The 17,745-nt window shown below is 41.3% G+C and overlaps 1 protein-coding gene across 1 annotated transcript; it reads right to left on the bottom strand.

Moving 5' to 3' along the window:
• Positions 1–2,050: 2,050 nt before the first annotated feature.
• Positions 2,051–6,571, bottom strand: LOC133534747 (uncharacterized). The gene has a single exon (XM_061874005.1). The coding sequence runs from the start codon at positions 6,544–6,546 to the stop codon at positions 2,311–2,313; it is 4,236 nt and encodes a 1,411-aa protein (XP_061729989.1). The 5' UTR covers positions 6,547–6,571; the 3' UTR covers positions 2,051–2,310.
• Positions 6,572–17,745: the final 11,174 nt, after the last annotated feature.

Below are 17,745 nucleotides of genomic sequence, written 5' to 3'. Positions count from 1 at the left end.
TCTCTACAGCCTGAAAAAATGTATGGCCTATCTATTTCAGGAGAATGCATCGTACGCGAGCAGTTAGCAATAATATCGCCAACGACAGATTGCAAATGAAATATAGGCACCTTTATGAGTAATTCAATAACTGCACTGAAATATGATGTTCGTACTCTCTGCAGGCAGATTTACAGAAGATCAGTTGGACTCTAAATTAAGTAAAAGAAATAGTTTCCCGTAATCTACAAATTTATTAACGAGATATTTCATTATATATAACTTCGTACGAAATGAAAAGTAATACGTGGGAATATGAGAAAAAAATAGTATATTTATATTAATTTATAACCTACATGCTCATTAATGAATAATTTTTACAAGCAGTAACATTACTAGATATCTCATTTAATATAATCCGACTAAATTATATTTCCGCAACACCTCCGTATTTCACAAAATAAATCAAGACATTATGCAACTTATATAATTTTGACGTAGGAATATATCCGAGTCGCCCGTGTTGCGACCGTTGCGACTTTCATGTAGTAACACCTAACATGGAAAAGTAAATAATAAAGACTGAATCTTCACGGATACCGCGTTGTTCGGGAAATATATATAGGTCAAATAAATACTTAATTAAGTCGCTTGTAATAAACCTTGCGTTGATAGATAGATAGATAGATGTATAAATAGAATACTCTTTATTGGAACACCTCAGTAAAAAGATACAAAAGAAAATAAAAAACAAACAATTGATTAAATGTAGAGGCAGACAACAGGCGGCTACGTAACGACTTATATATACTTATAGTACGTTATTCTTTTGTTATATAATTTATTTCATTGTCAATAATATGATAATCCGACAATATGTACGAAACGGCAGTATTTAGTTCTTAAGGCTCTGCTTCTTCTGAACATTTTTTTATTCCACTTCATTTACTATTAAAATTGGTAACAAATTCTTGGCGCTATCAACTATCTCAAGTAAAATGTGGAGCCAGCGTGACTAAAATAAATATAAGTACTATTTTTTTATTGCTTTCCACAAAACCGGCAATATGTAGAATTGTGTAGCATTATGTGAAATTTGGTTTCATATAGAGATTGACAGTCATTGTTAATTAACTTCTCTCTGCGCCGAGTAAAATATAACCCGACCAAGTAATGTATTGGCTATACCATCCATATTTAACAAACAAATTTATGACGTTTTGTAACCTTCTTATTTTGGCAAATATATACCGACACATCCGAGCATGCACATTGCGAAGGGTGGTATTCTGGTTTTTCATCTTTCCAATATCTTGGTCCAATGTGTATTTGCGTCTGACATTTTGCTTAATGAGAGAGTGAGACGCAATGCACATTGGACAAAGATCTTAGACTAGTGGAATATCACCCGAAAGGAAGAATTGAGTCACCGGGTGGCCCGGAGGCTCCGGGAAGTCCGATTTTTGCTCATAGCATGACCGGCTAGTCTCCGGTCCGAGCCCGCACCGGGCCACTACAGAGCTCCGGTGATGACGTAATGCTTTCCATAGAAAACGAAGCGCCGGAAGCTCCGGCCCGGCCCTGCCCCTGTGTAGCGTGAGTCAACCTTTAGCTGGTTATAAATACCTTATATGTGTCGAGTCATTATAGATCAAGAAAATCACCCAATATTTATTTATTTAAACTTTATTGCACAAAAGAAAAACTTAATGTACAAAAAGGTGATCTTAATGCCATGAGGCATTCTCTACCAGTCAACCTTAGGCCAAAGCAGAAAAGATAGTAGGCGGTGCGTATAAAACTAAAAGACATTGTTATACAATATTACTACTATTGCATTTTTTTTTGTATGGTTATAACAATACATGCACATCGCGGAAAACACATTTCGGCTGTTACTTGACTGATATTTCTTTTTACCACGTTTGAAACAAAGCGTTCAAATAACTCAGACATTTCCATACGTGGTGCGCCCCACTAACAAATCTAATTTGAACGTCCATCGTTACGTCCAACTTTTTGATAGAGGGTGTTAATGGTAGGCACTGGCGCGAGGAATGAAAAGCAGGAGTAAACTTGACAATGAAACTTTTATTTTAACTTTCGGATACAGGGTCGAGTTAAACCGATCGCGTCTAGCAGCGGACTGCCGCCGGCGCATAGCAACGTAGTGCACATTACTTGCATAACATGTCATACAATTTTGAACCTTAAGTATTAGTAACTAAGTATGTATTTAACATGGCAACTTTTCCTTAAAAATAAACTTTAACTAGTTACATATGTACCTATAGTGAGCGCATCGCTAACACTCCCCACCCCAGTGCTGACTCAGCACTCTAAACTTACGGGAATAGGAGCGATGCGAGCCGCGGACCTCCGGTAAGTCCCGGTAGCCGTCCTCACCTCCACTAAACGGATCCGTCCGTCTGCGCCAGGAATTACCTGCGTGATCAATCCCTTCGGCCACATATTGCGGGGAGAGTTGGGATCTACCACCAGAACGAGGTCCCCTACTTTTAGCGGCTTCCGCTCCTCTAGCCATTTTGTCCTAGGCACGAGGGTGGGTAAGATTTCTCTTAGCCACCTCTGCCAGAACATGTCAGCGAGCTTCTGCGCCTTCCGCCATAGTTTCCTCAAGTAGAGATCAGAATCATCGAACTCTCCTACAAGAGGGAGTCGCGATGATGACCCTAAAAGGAAATGATTAGGAGTAAGAGACTCACCGTCAGCAGGATCGACAGACACGTGCACCAATGGACGACCGTTGACCATGTTCTCAACTTCTGCCATTAATGTGGTCAAAACCTCGTCCCTTGGTGCTCGTTCTTTTAAAACGACTTTGAGAGCCGTCTTTACTGAACGTATTAAACGTTCCCACGCCCCACCCCAATGGGGGCTGGCGGGGGGAATAAAAGTCCAATCCATGTTGTTATTAACCCCCTCAGCTTTTAGAACGTCCATATCTAGCGCCTCCATTGACCGACGCAACTCTGTGTCGGCGCCCCTCAGATTAGTACCGTTGTCCGAGTACAGATGGCGCGGCCAGCCGCGCCGCGCCGCCATGCGTCGCAACGCCATGATAAGCGAGTCGGATGTAAGGGAGGCAACCAGCTCGATATGAATCGCCCGCACTGTGAGGCATGTGAATAGAACACCATATCTTTTCTCTCTGCGGCGACCCACCGCGACCTCCATTGGCCCAAAAAGGTCCAACCCACAGTGAAAAAAGGGTCGCTGATGGTGTTCTATTCTGGCCTGTGGTAAATCGCCCATGCGCGGTACCTGAGGTTTGCTCTTCATTATCCTGCACAGCATGCACCTTGACGTCACGAGTTTTACAGTAGGTCGAAGTCTAAGTACCCAATACCTTTGCTTTATTTCGTTTACCACCATCTCCTGACTTCCGTGGGCCGCTTTCACATGGTAATGCCGGACGATTAAGCGTGCTACCTGATGACGGCCGTCCAGGATCACGGGTCTCTTGACGTCCAGAGGCACATCTGATGCGGCGTCAATGCGCCCGCCCACGCGAAGTAGTTCATGTTCGTCTAAAATGGGTGATAATTTTAATAACTTACTTGCGCGATGTAAAGCCCCGTGCGCCTTAATTCTGGCTAAGTCTTCCCCAAAAGACTCGTTTTGCGCGTGTTTTAGTAAAAGTATCTCAGCGCGCTCCATCATTGCGCAATCGATCTCGACCGCCTGACCTTTGCACCTAGCGATGAACTTTAGCACTGCCGCCGTGGCACGGGTGAGACGAAGCCACGAAGAGAAGCGCTGTGGGTCCGGCACTGGTATGCATGCAGGTTCGTCACGCACCTGGACGACTGCTACGCATTCCCCTGTCTCCTCCTCGTTACAGGTCGGTATTATATCCTTTGGCCATAGACTTTCGTCAGCGTATAAAAAAGAAGGACCTTTAAACCACTCGCTCTGTAGGGCTAGATCAAACGAGTCCCGCGTCGCTAAATCGGCAACATTTAGTTTCGTAGGAATGTACCGCCACTCGTCAACGCGGGTAAGGTCGTCAATCTCCCCCAAGCGATTTGCTTCAAAGGCCTTATACGTACGATTTTTGTTGAGAATCCAATGTAATACAGTTGAGGAGTCACACCAGAAGTAACGCCTCGTTGACGTCAGTTTGTGCTCCCTTCCAATTGCATTGGCTAGTCTTGCAGACAACAATGCAGCTTGCAGCTCAGCCTTCGGTATAGTCAGCTGTTTTATCGGCATAACTCTGCTTTTGCTGGCAATAAATGCAACATAAATAGTGCCGTTATCCTCCCAGCGCCAATAGCCCACAGCTGACATCGCCTGAGAAGATGCATCGCTAAAAAAATGCATTTGTAAATTATTATAATATGAGTACTTACTACTCGATGCGGTCGTAGCAGATGTAGATGCCGCTACGCCCTCGTAGCATTTCGTAGCACTGTGCGTAGGTGCGTGGGTCGCAGGGGGAGAGGTACGTGCCGTTGCGACGAGATCCACACAATCTTGCATTTCGCTCGCACGCGCTGTAGCCGATTGGCTGTCCCTTACCGCATTGCGCGCGGCTGTGCAGTACCACCTAGGTATACGGATATCTTTAATTACCTTCAAAAGGTCGACCCATTTTCGCCACTTGTGATAAATTTGGTCTGGAATGAAATCCTCCCAATCCACCTGTAAGCGCCAAGCCTCTTGAAGCATAATTCGGCCTTGAATCGTGAAGGGTGCTAAAAAACCTAGTACATCAAATATTGACATAATTACTCTTAACATTACACGTTTCGTAGGCCTATTCTCACCTTCAAGTACGTCGCTCGGTATACGTTTTAATGACAGATCGAAGCCCAATATGTCATCAGCAGGGTACCAAATGAGACCTAAGGTACGCTCGCTCTCATGTTGCTGGCCGACTTTGAACCTTACAGCAGCAGTGCCTAAGGTCTCCTTTGGCACGCTGTTTAAAACTGCGACGCTGTTGCTCGTCCAATTTCTTATTTCAAAGCCGCCCGCCCTGTGGATATAACTGACATTTTTTACCATTTCGATCGCTGTCGCCTCGTCGGGCAGGCTGTCGATGTAGTCGTCCATGTAGTGCGAGTTGACGATGGCATCGACGGCGGCGGGAAATGACGATTCAAATCGCTGGGCGTTTTTATTTTTTACAAATTGCGCGACAAATGGAGCACAATTTGCGCCGAAAATAAGTGACGTCATCGCGTACGTCTTCATGTTTTCTGTGGGGTTGTTTCTCCACAGAAACCTCAGCGCGTCCTGGTCATCTTGATGGATCTTGACTCTCAAGAACATGTCTCTAATGTCACCTGTTACTGCAATTGGATGTTCCCGAAAGCGCAGCATTATACCTAAAAGTGATGACAATAGGTCAGGTCCTGTGAGCAAATAATCGTTCAGGGAGCTACCACTTACCTGACTTGCAGCATCAAAGACCAGACGAAGTTTTTGCTTATTGGGGTTGTCTACGCCGAAATGAGGTAAGTAATAAGTCTTCGGCGTGACCTCGGTGTTAATTAGTTCCATAGCGTAATCATTTTTTAACAAATGATTGACCCTTTCACGGTACCTTTCGGCGAAACCTGGATTCTTACCCATTTTGCGCTCAATACCCTTCATCCTGGTAAGCGCGTTTGGGCGGGAGTCGGGCATGGGGCGGTGTTCGTCCTTCCACGGAAGGCCGACGTACCAACGCCCATCGATGAGCTCGGCGGAGCGCTCCAGCTGCGCGACGGCGCGGGCGTCGTCGGCCTTTTGCCGCACGTGCGTCGTCACGCCCATGGAATCTAGCAAAAATGAGCGCCTAACATCTTCGTGGATTTCCCTTAGGAGGCACTCATCTGATGTGGTATCGTGATCTGCTCCGCTATCTGCAATAAAAAGGTTAGTATGCACAGCGACAGATGGCGGGCCCCTGGACGGACGGACAGTCCGCGGCACGCACACTTTCCCATGGACACTCCAGCCGAGGCGGGTGAGTGTAGCTGATGGCTCATTATATTTGCCCTCCCGTATTTGAATAGGTATTACAACATGTAAGTTATCTTGACCTAATAATAATTCAGGTTCTGAATCAGTGGTGCAAAATTTATGTTTTATATCAGCTAAGTGAGAGTAATTAACTAATTTTAAAACAGACAATGTTTGTATTGGCAAACTCAATTCTTCAACACAACGCAATTTAACATTATAAACCTTATTGTCCATACCTTTAAGGTCGACATTCACTTTTGTCGATTTGTACTCAAGTTCGTTATCTTTAAACGCACCGTGAACTCGCAATGTCTGTGAATTACCACGTAGACCGACGCGTCGCGCGAGATTAGCACTTATTAACGAGACGGAAGATCCATCGTCCAATAGCGCGGTGCTATTTACCATACCGTTAGGTCCCTGCACACGCACTGGTACTACTTTTAACAACACTCTGCTGTCGGTCGCTTTTATATGAGTTAAAGTTTCCATCACTGGCTTGAACGCGGGTTCGCGCGGCGCGGCTTCTTTTATCGCGGTACTATTATTCGGTGCACTTGCACTCGGCAGCGGTGCGGGCGCCGCCATGACGTCACGAGCACTGTTGTTTACCGGATAATGTAGAAAGCGATGATGTGGAGCTCCGCAGCCGTCCTTGTCGCACGCAGGGGCCTTGCAAGTATCGCGTTCATGCTTGGAGATAATGCATTTGTAGCATAAACCATGTTTTTTTACATGTTGCCACCGTACTTTTCGCAACGCCTTCTTAAATGGTTTGCATTCCGTTATCTTATGCACAGCTGTTCGGCAAAATAAACATTTTAAATCGCCTTCTTCAGTTTGTAGTAAAACAGTTTGTGTACGGGAAGATGAATGTTCGCTAGATTTGTTTTTATACATATCGCTGCGCGTAGTTGTTAAAAAACTTGCAGTTGTAGAAATCTTTAATGCTTCGTCATTAAGAAAATCCGATAGAATGACTAACCTCGATTTCTGGGCATCTTGGAGAAGTTTAAAACTGTAGTCCGACCATTTGGAGATAAGCACAGTGGGCAGCTTGGATAGGATGATGGAGACGATATTCATGCCATGTAGGTACTCCTCGCGTCCTACTGCTCGCACAGCTTCTACGAAATTTTGAACCTTCACTGCGAACATAACTATATCCTTATGATATTCGAGTTGCAAAGGCTGTAGCTTCTTGATGTCTTGCAGAACACGAGAAATGATGCTGTCGGGGTTTCCAAAACGTAGCTCCAAGGTCGACATTACCCGGTCGGGCGACGTGGCGCTGATAAATAATGCAGTGACAGCATCACGTGCGGCTCCTTTAAGACATTTACGAAGCCTCCATAAATTTTCTTTATCTGTAAATCTACAGACCTCAGTAGACTCCTGGTACGCCTGTTTGAACTGAAGCCATTCTAATTGGTCACCAGAAAATTCAGGTAGGTCCTTAGGCGTGCTAATGCGGCTGAGTAAACTGGCGTTAGGCACTTGATTGCTAGCGGTCGATAGGTCTTTTAGTGCGCCGGCTAATAATTGCACTGTTTGGTTGAGCGCACTGACGGTACCTTCGGGCGCAGGCGGCGCTGCCGGCATGAAGCCATCGGCGGCGGCGCGCGGCGCTAAGCTAGACGCTGGCCTCGGCTGAGCTTGCTCGGTGAATGCAGAGGGTATCACAGGTGCAGGCATCTGTGCTGGAACTGAAATGTGCAGCGCGTCCGTTGTGACTCCATTGTCGGGGGCTTGCTGCTCCTCAGGTAGTTCCGTGTGGATGCTTTGGTGCTCAACCCACGCATTGATATCTTTGCGAAGAGGTGCATTGCCATCGAATTGTGAACTGTATTCTTCTAGGTCCTCTTCGTCACTATTAAGAGCTGCAAGTTGCGCGTCTAAGGTTTTATTAATTAGATCCATTTGAATCGCAGCCTTTTCCTTTGCGGCGTCCAAAATTAATTGCTTTCGCCTGGCTTCTTTAGAGGCTGACGATCTTCGTGAGCCCTTGCTGCTCGGGACGACACCCACATGTGACGCGGCAGGCTTTATGTCGGGAATTGGCTTAAATTGCTGCATTGGTTCAGACTTTATGCTGCTTGTCGCATTTAATTTGTATTGTAGAAACTTCTTGACCATCGGATCCAAAGGTTTCTCGATTTTTTCGGGCGTAGTTTCATTGCACGGCGGTATAACCTCACTTTTTCTTTGTTCTTGCTCGCGCGCCATGTGTTCCGCGTGCTCCCGACGTGCCTTCGCACTACGCGTTTCCATTTTTGAAGGCGTTCGGTGTATCGGCATTATCCGGTTCGAAGATCACTTTGTTAATGGTAGGCACTGGCGCGAGGAATGAAAAGCAGGAGTAAACTTGACAATGAAACTTTTATTTTAACTTTCGGATACAGGGTCGAGTTAAACCGATCGCGTCTAGCAGCGGACTGCCGCCGGCGCATAGCAACGTAGTGCACATTACTTGCATAACATGTCATACAATTTTGAACCTTAAGTATTAGTAACTAAGTATGTATTTAACATGGCAACTTTTCCTTAAAAATAAACTTTAACTAGTTACATATGTACCTATAGTGAGCGCATCGCTAACAGAGGGTATTTGAAGCCCCATTCGTGCTTGCATGAGGAGTTTTTTGCGCCACAAACACGTACGGTTTGGATAAAATGACCGAGGACTTGAGAAATATTTCGGTTGCACGTGATTTTTGATCTGCAGCGTGACGAACAATGTATAGGCAAAGTTAATAGTCATTTCATGCGTCTGTACTCGTACCTACTTAATCGGCAGAATGCTCGGTTCTCCATACAAACGTAGTTACGCTCTCATTATAAAAAGATTGCTCTGAAATTTTGTACTTAAAAAAGGATAAGGTAATATATATGCCTGTAATTCGTTTATGTAGCTTCAGATACCACAGTCAAAAAAATACAGCTAATTTAAGTTTTTTCATACAAAACTTGTTTATGTTCTATTTTGTTTGTTTTATAAGCTGAAGCAATATAAACTAATTACAGGCATAGATATCGGTACCTCATGTTATTATATGTGCAAAGTTTAATTACAATCCAACACGTTGCTTTAAAATGAGAACGAAATTCCGTTTGTATGGGAAGGTGAAATTCCCCGAGCTTGCCGATGACTCTTAAGAAAAAGGTGTTTAGGGAGGAGGTCCATCTATAGTCGAATATAGGACGAGAATGATTAACGGACTGCCAAATATTTGGTATTAGGTTGGGTATTCCTCATCGTATGACATGTCCACTTATTTACCTTTATTTATGTCTAATTTCTACGACTAGTTTTTTACATCTTATTAATGAAGAATATATATGTACATAAATAATCGCTTCTGTGTTTTATTATATCTCCTTGGATTTCACGGGCCTATAAATCCCGGTCTTTTGATAGGCTTGCGTGGAGATATAGATCCAACACGTAGAGGCCCTTTGGAGAGCTTTAATGTCATGTAGAACGCCTGCTGGAACCCGTTCACAGGCGCAACAATAGACACCCATGAACCGGTCGCAGCAGGCATTGGGACTATTGTAGTAAAAGTGAACAGTATAACGGTCCATGGATTGAAGTTTGGGAGGATAATGAGACTGGGTTATTGCAAAGACGTCCGGACACCTGCCATAACAATGTTTTCACTAGTTATCGAGGCAGGCGGTGACTCGCCGCCCACTAGATGGGCCCCTGAAAATGCCGTCGTGAAGACGACCAGCAGCAACACCGGTGTGAGCGGCTCAGGGTTGTCGAGAGGTGTACGCCGCTTTCTACCCAGCGGCTGATAACAACCACTGTGCCAACTCGCGTCTTATGCAAGTTTTCACTTCCATCCCTGGAGCATTTAGCTCTAACGACTCCTCTCTGGACGGCCAATGAAGGCAAGCCAGAGCTGAGAGTCCTCGTGACGTGACGAAGACACGTCGGAGACGGAGACCCTGATCGACTCTCGGGACTACTCGGGTCTGTGGGGTCGTTACTCCCCAACAGCTCGCCACAAGCTGCCCTACGGATCTATGAACTCAAAACAAAAACGACCGTTTTAACTTTGGACGCCTAGCACGAATCCAGCAACGTAAAAACTATTATGATGTATTCAAAAGGTACTTAAATACAAAATAGAGTACGTAGCGGCCCCCTTTTTTAAATATCTATCGTTAAATTTAAATAATCACAATTATTTCGCAGTGGCGCTAGTGAGCACGTTGGTGGGCTCTTAAGTCCTCTGGGCTAGATGTGGAAACGAAAATGGCGAGTTAGCTATATGCATGCCATATGTTTAAAGTCCGGTGACCCCTCTCTACCTTCAACATTCACACTGGTGTTGCCCTTGAGCATGTCCTAGATGACGCGTTTATATAGGGGCCCAACTTGTGGGGGCGAGGCACCATCTGCCAGAAATAAAATTGCAGACCGTTTTATTGAGCAGGAGTCCGGTTATTCATCCCATAGCCCATTATTTATGTCGATCGCTTTCACCTAATAACCCAGTTCATTTTAGATTGCATCAACTCTCAATAGTCCTTACAGCGTAGCGGGTGCTGCCTCTGCGTGCGTCCCATGACACGGGCAAGGGCAGCAGCTGGGCGGTGTACTCCTTACATCCTCCAGGTAGTAGAAATTACCGTATGGAAGGAATGTAAAGGTACCAAATAAATGGAGATAACTAATAAGAAAAAAATCAGCATTTATGTAGAATTGGTTATTTTATGGAAGTAAACAGGCATCCATTAATTCTAAGTACATATTGATACATCGAGCAAGGAACTCCTCTAACTAGACAGGTACTGCTAATTGTGTAACAGTGGAATATAATATCCATCCATTGTCTAACAGTCAGTCTCGCACAGCTAACCCATATTCCAGGCGTATTCGGCGCTCATATATAATGCACTCTCTAAATCTATTCCCCGTTCCATTGATAACAATTCTGTTACTCAGTGGAATTATTGAGCGAGTTCACGATAATACAGGGTAAGTCCACAAACTATATCAACTATTAATGTGCTAACAATCGTTGCCATCTATCCGTAGTTTTTATTAGTTGACATGCGGTGTAGGTATTATCAGCGAACGAAAAAAACGTGGAAGACTAACGTCAAACAAAATATCAGCGTAAAAGTGGCCCCACTATTAAAACACGCAGTACTCATAACGAACCAATTGCAACTCGTCAAAGTTTAGGTCTTGTTTTCTTCGACGACACTTCGTTTGACCATGATTAGTCAATTTAAGCCACCCAGATTACGATTGGTGTATTATAAAATAAGGCGCTGTGATTGGCTGTAGCGTTGAAACTTGAAAATACATGACAATGGAAACCAACTCTATAGCCTAATTCATAATTAAATTCCATCAAATTTACCAAGAAATGTCACTGTCACAATGACATCTGTCAACGTCAGTATGACGGGCCATATGTCATCAACCTTTCTGTAATAATAAAAAATATAAATATTTGTCTTACTTAGTTGACGAACATAATAAAATCCGTTTTTGGGTGGAATACGGAAGTTACGTCAAAATATGCGATAGAAACGTGCAAAACGTTCCACTTTGTCGCTTGCCATAAGGACATTTCGGCAGGTTATTCGTATAAAGATAGCAAATCTCGTCCTTATGGCAAGCGACAAAGTGGGACATTCTGCTGGTTTCGGTCACATAGACTCCATTTTCTATTCCTTTAATGAAATACTGCCAACTACATAAATGCAGGATTTTGTTAAATGTGTCGCCTATACTTCGACTCTTAGATGTTTGTTATTATAGGTATATAAGTAATTATTTATTCACTATATGTACAAAATTACATTCAAAGGTATCGCCCTTAACCACTTATAATTTATACAGTACAAGTCTTGCTCAGTTGGGGACTAGAGTATTTTTAAAACAAGTTGGGTACGGTGATAGGTGTCATCTCCATACAATTTATAATCTTAAAATGCCAAATCTAGCAAAATTGTATTGAGATGACATCTGTTCTTTTCTGATTTAAGTACCCTTTCTATTTAAAAAATACTTTTAAGTAACAGACGTCAGATGCCGAATGAAGTGACAACTTGACTTGACAAGTGAGTGTCATGGCCGCCATAAATCCACCATGGTACCCATAAGGGCGTAGTACACTATCCTGTACTTGTCGTTTTCGGTTTTACGTTTTAAGGTATAGTAATAAATGAATAATACCATAGAGGAACTATTTGACAGAGGCCGCGCCACTGACGACCAGCTGTGACACTGCAATGGCGAACGCTTTCAATGTGTGAGTGTCACGAATCTCATACCTAGACGGATTGAGTACATTTTCTCTAGTTTGGTACGAACACCTTTCTAGCTTGGTGTTAAGTTTCAATTTAGTATGGCAAAAAAAGTGAGAGCGACCACTTTTGGTACAACTTCATGGATTAATATCGTATTTTACGAAAGATAACGTGATAATTGTTTAACTTATCTATGAAAAATTTATCCCGTCTCTTTTTATTTCGATCGGTATAATTTTTTCAACATTCGACCACGCATGCCACTGTATAATTTTTTTTTCTTTGAACAATTAGTGCACTGACGTCTTAATTCGACTGACGGCAGATTGGATTATCTCTATGGCCTTCGAGATAACTCAATGTGTGAGTGTGTGTGTGTGTGTGTGTGTGTCACGCGTAAATAGTAGGAAATTGGTGGATGATGGAATCCTAGTTGTGTTTTAGCAAAACTACGTCCTTAGTATTCTAGGTCCATGAATAATACACATATCTTAAGACGAGAATGTAATTGTATTAAAACGGAATACCAAATGTTGTTTAGACCTGAAGTATTACCATTTCAAAACGAATATTTCTACCTCAAAATAGTTTTAATTCAATATTAATGAATTGGACAGTTTTTTTTTTTTATAAGACTGATTATTTAAACTAAGCATTTAAATGTGGTATTTCAAATTAGTAGTAAATTATTTAATTACGTGTATTCTTTTCCTATAATAAATTTACTATTAATGGAACGTTTCATTTTACTGGCAACACAGTGGTAGATTTGATGGAATTTAATTATGAATTAGGGTTTAAGTAGACGGTTTCATGCGAAATAGAACGTTTTAAATGCAATATTTTTGTATGATAATTTATTATTATATTTTAAGGTGTATTAATATACAGGCTTATTATTTGTTCATTTCTTGCACGTGTTTAAAGGCAATAAAGCCTCCGAACCAATTAATACATTCGTTCATCATATAGGGCACCTGTGATGTTTAGTTAGGTGGCACAGAAATATGTCTGATAAATAATAATGCAAATTTTATAGGTCAAAATCGGAAAAAAAAACAGCTGGCATTTGGGATTTTTAAATTTGAACCTGATCAAGATGAAAACCAATATCTGAGGATCTGAGGGGCCTTTTATTATGAATTTGAAATCAAAATGTTAAAAAATCCCGTGTGTTTGAATTTCAGAATTTTTGATCCGATTAAGATGAAAATCGATATCTGAGGATCCGAGAGGATACTTTTAACGAATTTTAGGTCAAACATGAAAAAAAACGCATTCATTCAGTTTTGACCTCAAATTCATATTAAAGGTCCTCTAGGACCCTCAGATATCGATTTTCATCTTGATCAGACCAAACATGCAGAAATTCGTATTGAACACGTCGTCGTACGAAGAGTTCGTATGGGAAAATATCATTATTATATTTACTATTTTCCGTCCATTCTATTCATATTTTTTCACCGTTCAAACCGTCCATGGACCTAGAAATATTCCAATACCAAAATTAGCCAAATCGGTCCAGCCGTCCGCGAATTTAACGAAAAGTTATAAATAGCAGGGAGATACCGGCTTAGTAAAAATGTACACATAAAAAAGCGCCACCTACAACGACGATTCGTATTTACTATCACGAATTTAAATTATTAAAACAACAACCAGAACAAATTTAAAATGAAAGTTTCTTAATATCAACGATTGCTTAAAATGCATAACATCATCATCATCCTGTTTTGATCAAGAGAAATCAAAATAATATGATCCTAGCTAAACTATACGTGAAAGGTAATCCCATATTTTTTCCAGTGTTTGTTGGAACGAGTAGCACATCATTTATGCGCACAATAAGGCATATTTCTTTTCTTAAAGATATAATTTTAATACTTCTTACTATGACTGTGACAACGGACCGCCATATGCGAACTAAACAGCTCCGCGGCACAAAGTTGACGCCCCGCCTGCTTCGGCACAATGTGTGTGGAGTCATTTTTGCAGAGCTTGTTCGTCATCTATGTTTATTATCAATCACTGAGCTATATACTTAATTATATAAGTCTTACCTATATACCCTAAAAAGGGAAAAACTTGATAGTAGACACCCTTGGATTAGTTCAATTACCTACAGACTATGAATTCAGTCCTCTATTTTTGGATTGAAATTCTAGTTTAAATTACGTGGACATGTCTGATGAAATGGCAAATTTGCAAGGATGGAAGTTTCGCTGACTGATAAAAATAGATTGCAGCGAGAATAGTCGGATCGATGTAGCGCAGTGCTGCCACGCACGTGCTGCAGCCAACTCGACTGATTCTGCTTAGCCATTATATGAAGAGCAATTATAGTATAGTAGTATATTATAGGTAGTAGCTTGTTCTTCGAGACCACGAGGAAGGTTTTGGGGATATGAAAAACTGCATTAAAAACCTATATTACAATAACACATTATAGAAAGACGTTGTAAGATTTTATATCCGTAACCATCAGTTTTTAAGTCAGTTATTTAAATGTTTCTATTTGTAATATTTCCTTTTACAAACGCTGACATGGAAACGGCCAGCTTCAGCCATTTCAAATCCCAAGATTATTATTTGCTATACCACCACCAATATAACTTGACACTTGAACCCACGAAATGGCGTACAAGGATCGATTTAATGCTTAGTTTCGCTGGGGTTACGTAGATCCAGCTAATGTGGTGCTATATTTTGAATCCAGGTACGGTGACATTTGGCTGAGGTTCAACCCGAGGAAGGGTGGGTTTGCAGTATGTACGCTATGCAAATGTACGGGAGCGGCGCAAGTGACGACCGCAAGAAGGGACTCGGCATTATACAACTGAGCATAAAAATAATTGGTATTACAGAAGCTTAATTTGACTCGAGTAATAGAATACCTATGTGGTTACCATATCGTTGCCTAAGTGATCGCTCAGGCTTGCATTCATTCATTCTTCAGCTTTCATTTAATTTTATCTGTCAGTTATCCGTGCTATCGTAACTGTCATTTCGAGGGAAAAGCATCAATAATATTTAAGAGGAGGCTTAATTGTAGTTTTAATTAATCAAGGGCAAATGACGTGACCTAATACGTTGGTAGCCTGTCGCTTACCCCAGTTAACTCCGGTACGGAGATTCCCAAAGCCGGTCTCCAGTTCACGCACTTTACGACCGTCAACGGAACTACGATTGCGATCCGTCATAAATGTAACTCGACTCGATTCATAATTAGTAGCTATTGATGCCAAGGGATTTCGGGCACGTCACGTAGTAGAGCCTGATCCGTGTTGGTGGGGTGGATGATGAATGTGTAACAAGCGGTGGCTCTGTCCTAATGGGTAAATACATTAATTTATAGAAATCGGTGAAATTATTGGAGGAAAATGTTGAGAGATTATATACTATTACAAATACCCACTCTTTGTGACTCAGCACAATAAAATAAAACAGAAGCAGACAAAAGGCGGTCTTATCGCTAAATACCGACCGGTTTTAGGGTCAGACAACCATTAGAGCCGGAGTGCGTCTTTGAACTTCGAATTACAAAAGTGCTATGAACGATTGTGCGACAGATGGCTTTTGCTACAGAACGGCTCCGCGACGAACGTTTGTTCGAAAAATGAAATCGCGATTTATCGAAACAACAGTTATTGTTGCTCGACAAAATGGTTTTGCGAAGAACGCTTGTTTGAATTTATTTTGATTTCTTTCGAACAAACGTTCGTCGCGGAGCACGTTTGTAATTCTAAGTTCAAAGACGCACTTCTCACAAAGTGGTTTTTGAATTCTCACTGTCACAATTGCACTACCATCTGTCGGCATTTTTCTATTGTAGCTATCTGTGATTGAGGCAAAAAAACATGGATACCTAGTTTCGTTATTAACTCATAGAAACGGGACTTAATCGAGTATTTAATTTTAAATTTACCTCCGACGTTTCGAGGAGAGAAATTTAAAACTTAATGGTGCTTTGAGTTAATAATGTGTAAAATCGTGAGAGTTTAAACCTATTTTCGTTGGTTTAATTTTAACTGACTCTTAATTGACTAAAATTCTCTAGAATTTATATGTATAAAGATACAGATAATTGAAAAACTGTTAACTTCATTAGTCGTTAAATGTATCTTGTTTACATAGGTGCTTTGTACTTCAATAAACCCCTACTTCAGAACCGAAACGAAACCCACACAAACAGGCAAAAAATTAATAACAAAGCATTCATATAAGATATAAGACGAACAAAAGTCGAGGGTCATATTATTTCAAACATTAAGACGAGAATATTGCCGCAGGCAATTTATGAGAGCGACGCGGAGCCTTATCTACTGTATTAAAGATTTCATTAAATCATGCTGGGCAATAAAACAGTTTGATACCGCAGTTAGGTCCCGGGTCACTAAGTTAATGACGTGTTCTTGAGTACTGGTGTAAGGGAGTGACGGTAAGCGGGACCCCTACCTCGTCCCTCGCCCGTCCTAATCAAAACGCACGCATGTCCTAAAAATCAATTTACACGTGTCTACTTTTTAGATACAACTACCTACTTTATACACGAATATGTATTACATGCCTTTGGGAAGCTGTAATTGTAATTGGTACTTGGTGCGAAATGTAATTGGTACTTAAAATTCAAAGTTCTACAAAACAATACAACATTAACCACAGTGGCATTATATAGTGACATGAAAAATACATAGCAACATTTATAAATACAACAATCAAGAAAACTTTATATTATATTGTAATGGTCTTAAAATAAATAACTACTACAATATAAAAGACGTGTATAAGTCGAAGTCCCCAAATGCTCCCAAAGTCATCTTATCTACTTATGTAGGTGAAGGTAAAGAAATGTATTATAGCTAACCGGACCAAGCTAACTCTGCGCTGAAATATCATAATTAATTTTATATTTTCGTATAAATTTGACGTTTACTACGATATTGACGTTCACACCTATACGCTTTGTCATTGAAAAGTCTGCGCAAAAACACTCTGAGGAGTACTTTGCTTTTCTTAGAAGACGAAGAAAAGCTTTTTAGGGATAGATAATGAATAAAAACTGTAGGCAAGTTAATAGTGAATGTCAGGCCAATTCGAACGTACTTACACTGACATCAGAATGGTAACTGAATGACATCTTTTCGATGGCAGTGTACGTTCGAATTGGCCTGTGTTTTTTTTTTCTGAGTGAAAATATTTTATATCATTTTTATACATAGGTATGGAAGAACGCCTAAACATTGTTGAATCGTTATTTCCAATGATTTAAAAAGCTCATATCAATATTAAAAGGAAACTGCGGGCTTCTAAGAGATAAAATTCGGGTCAACCTAGTTAAGCGATCCTGAAAAATGGTTACCTAATGAAATTTCACCTTTTATGAATACGAAAAGCCTCGAGGGCTTCGAAGAGGGCGTTTTTATTTCGCTCGGAAACCGATCTGACCAATGTAAAAGGAAATATTAATTTCTTGCACACTTACGCAGTTTCCAAGTTTCTGTTGGGACAAAG

Source organism: Cydia pomonella, chromosome 2 (assembly GCF_033807575.1).
Source record: "Cydia pomonella isolate Wapato2018A chromosome 2, ilCydPomo1, whole genome shotgun sequence".
NCBI classification, from domain to species: domain Eukaryota; kingdom Metazoa; phylum Arthropoda; class Insecta; order Lepidoptera; family Tortricidae; genus Cydia; species Cydia pomonella.
This window is presented reverse-complemented; position numbering and strand designations above follow the sequence as displayed.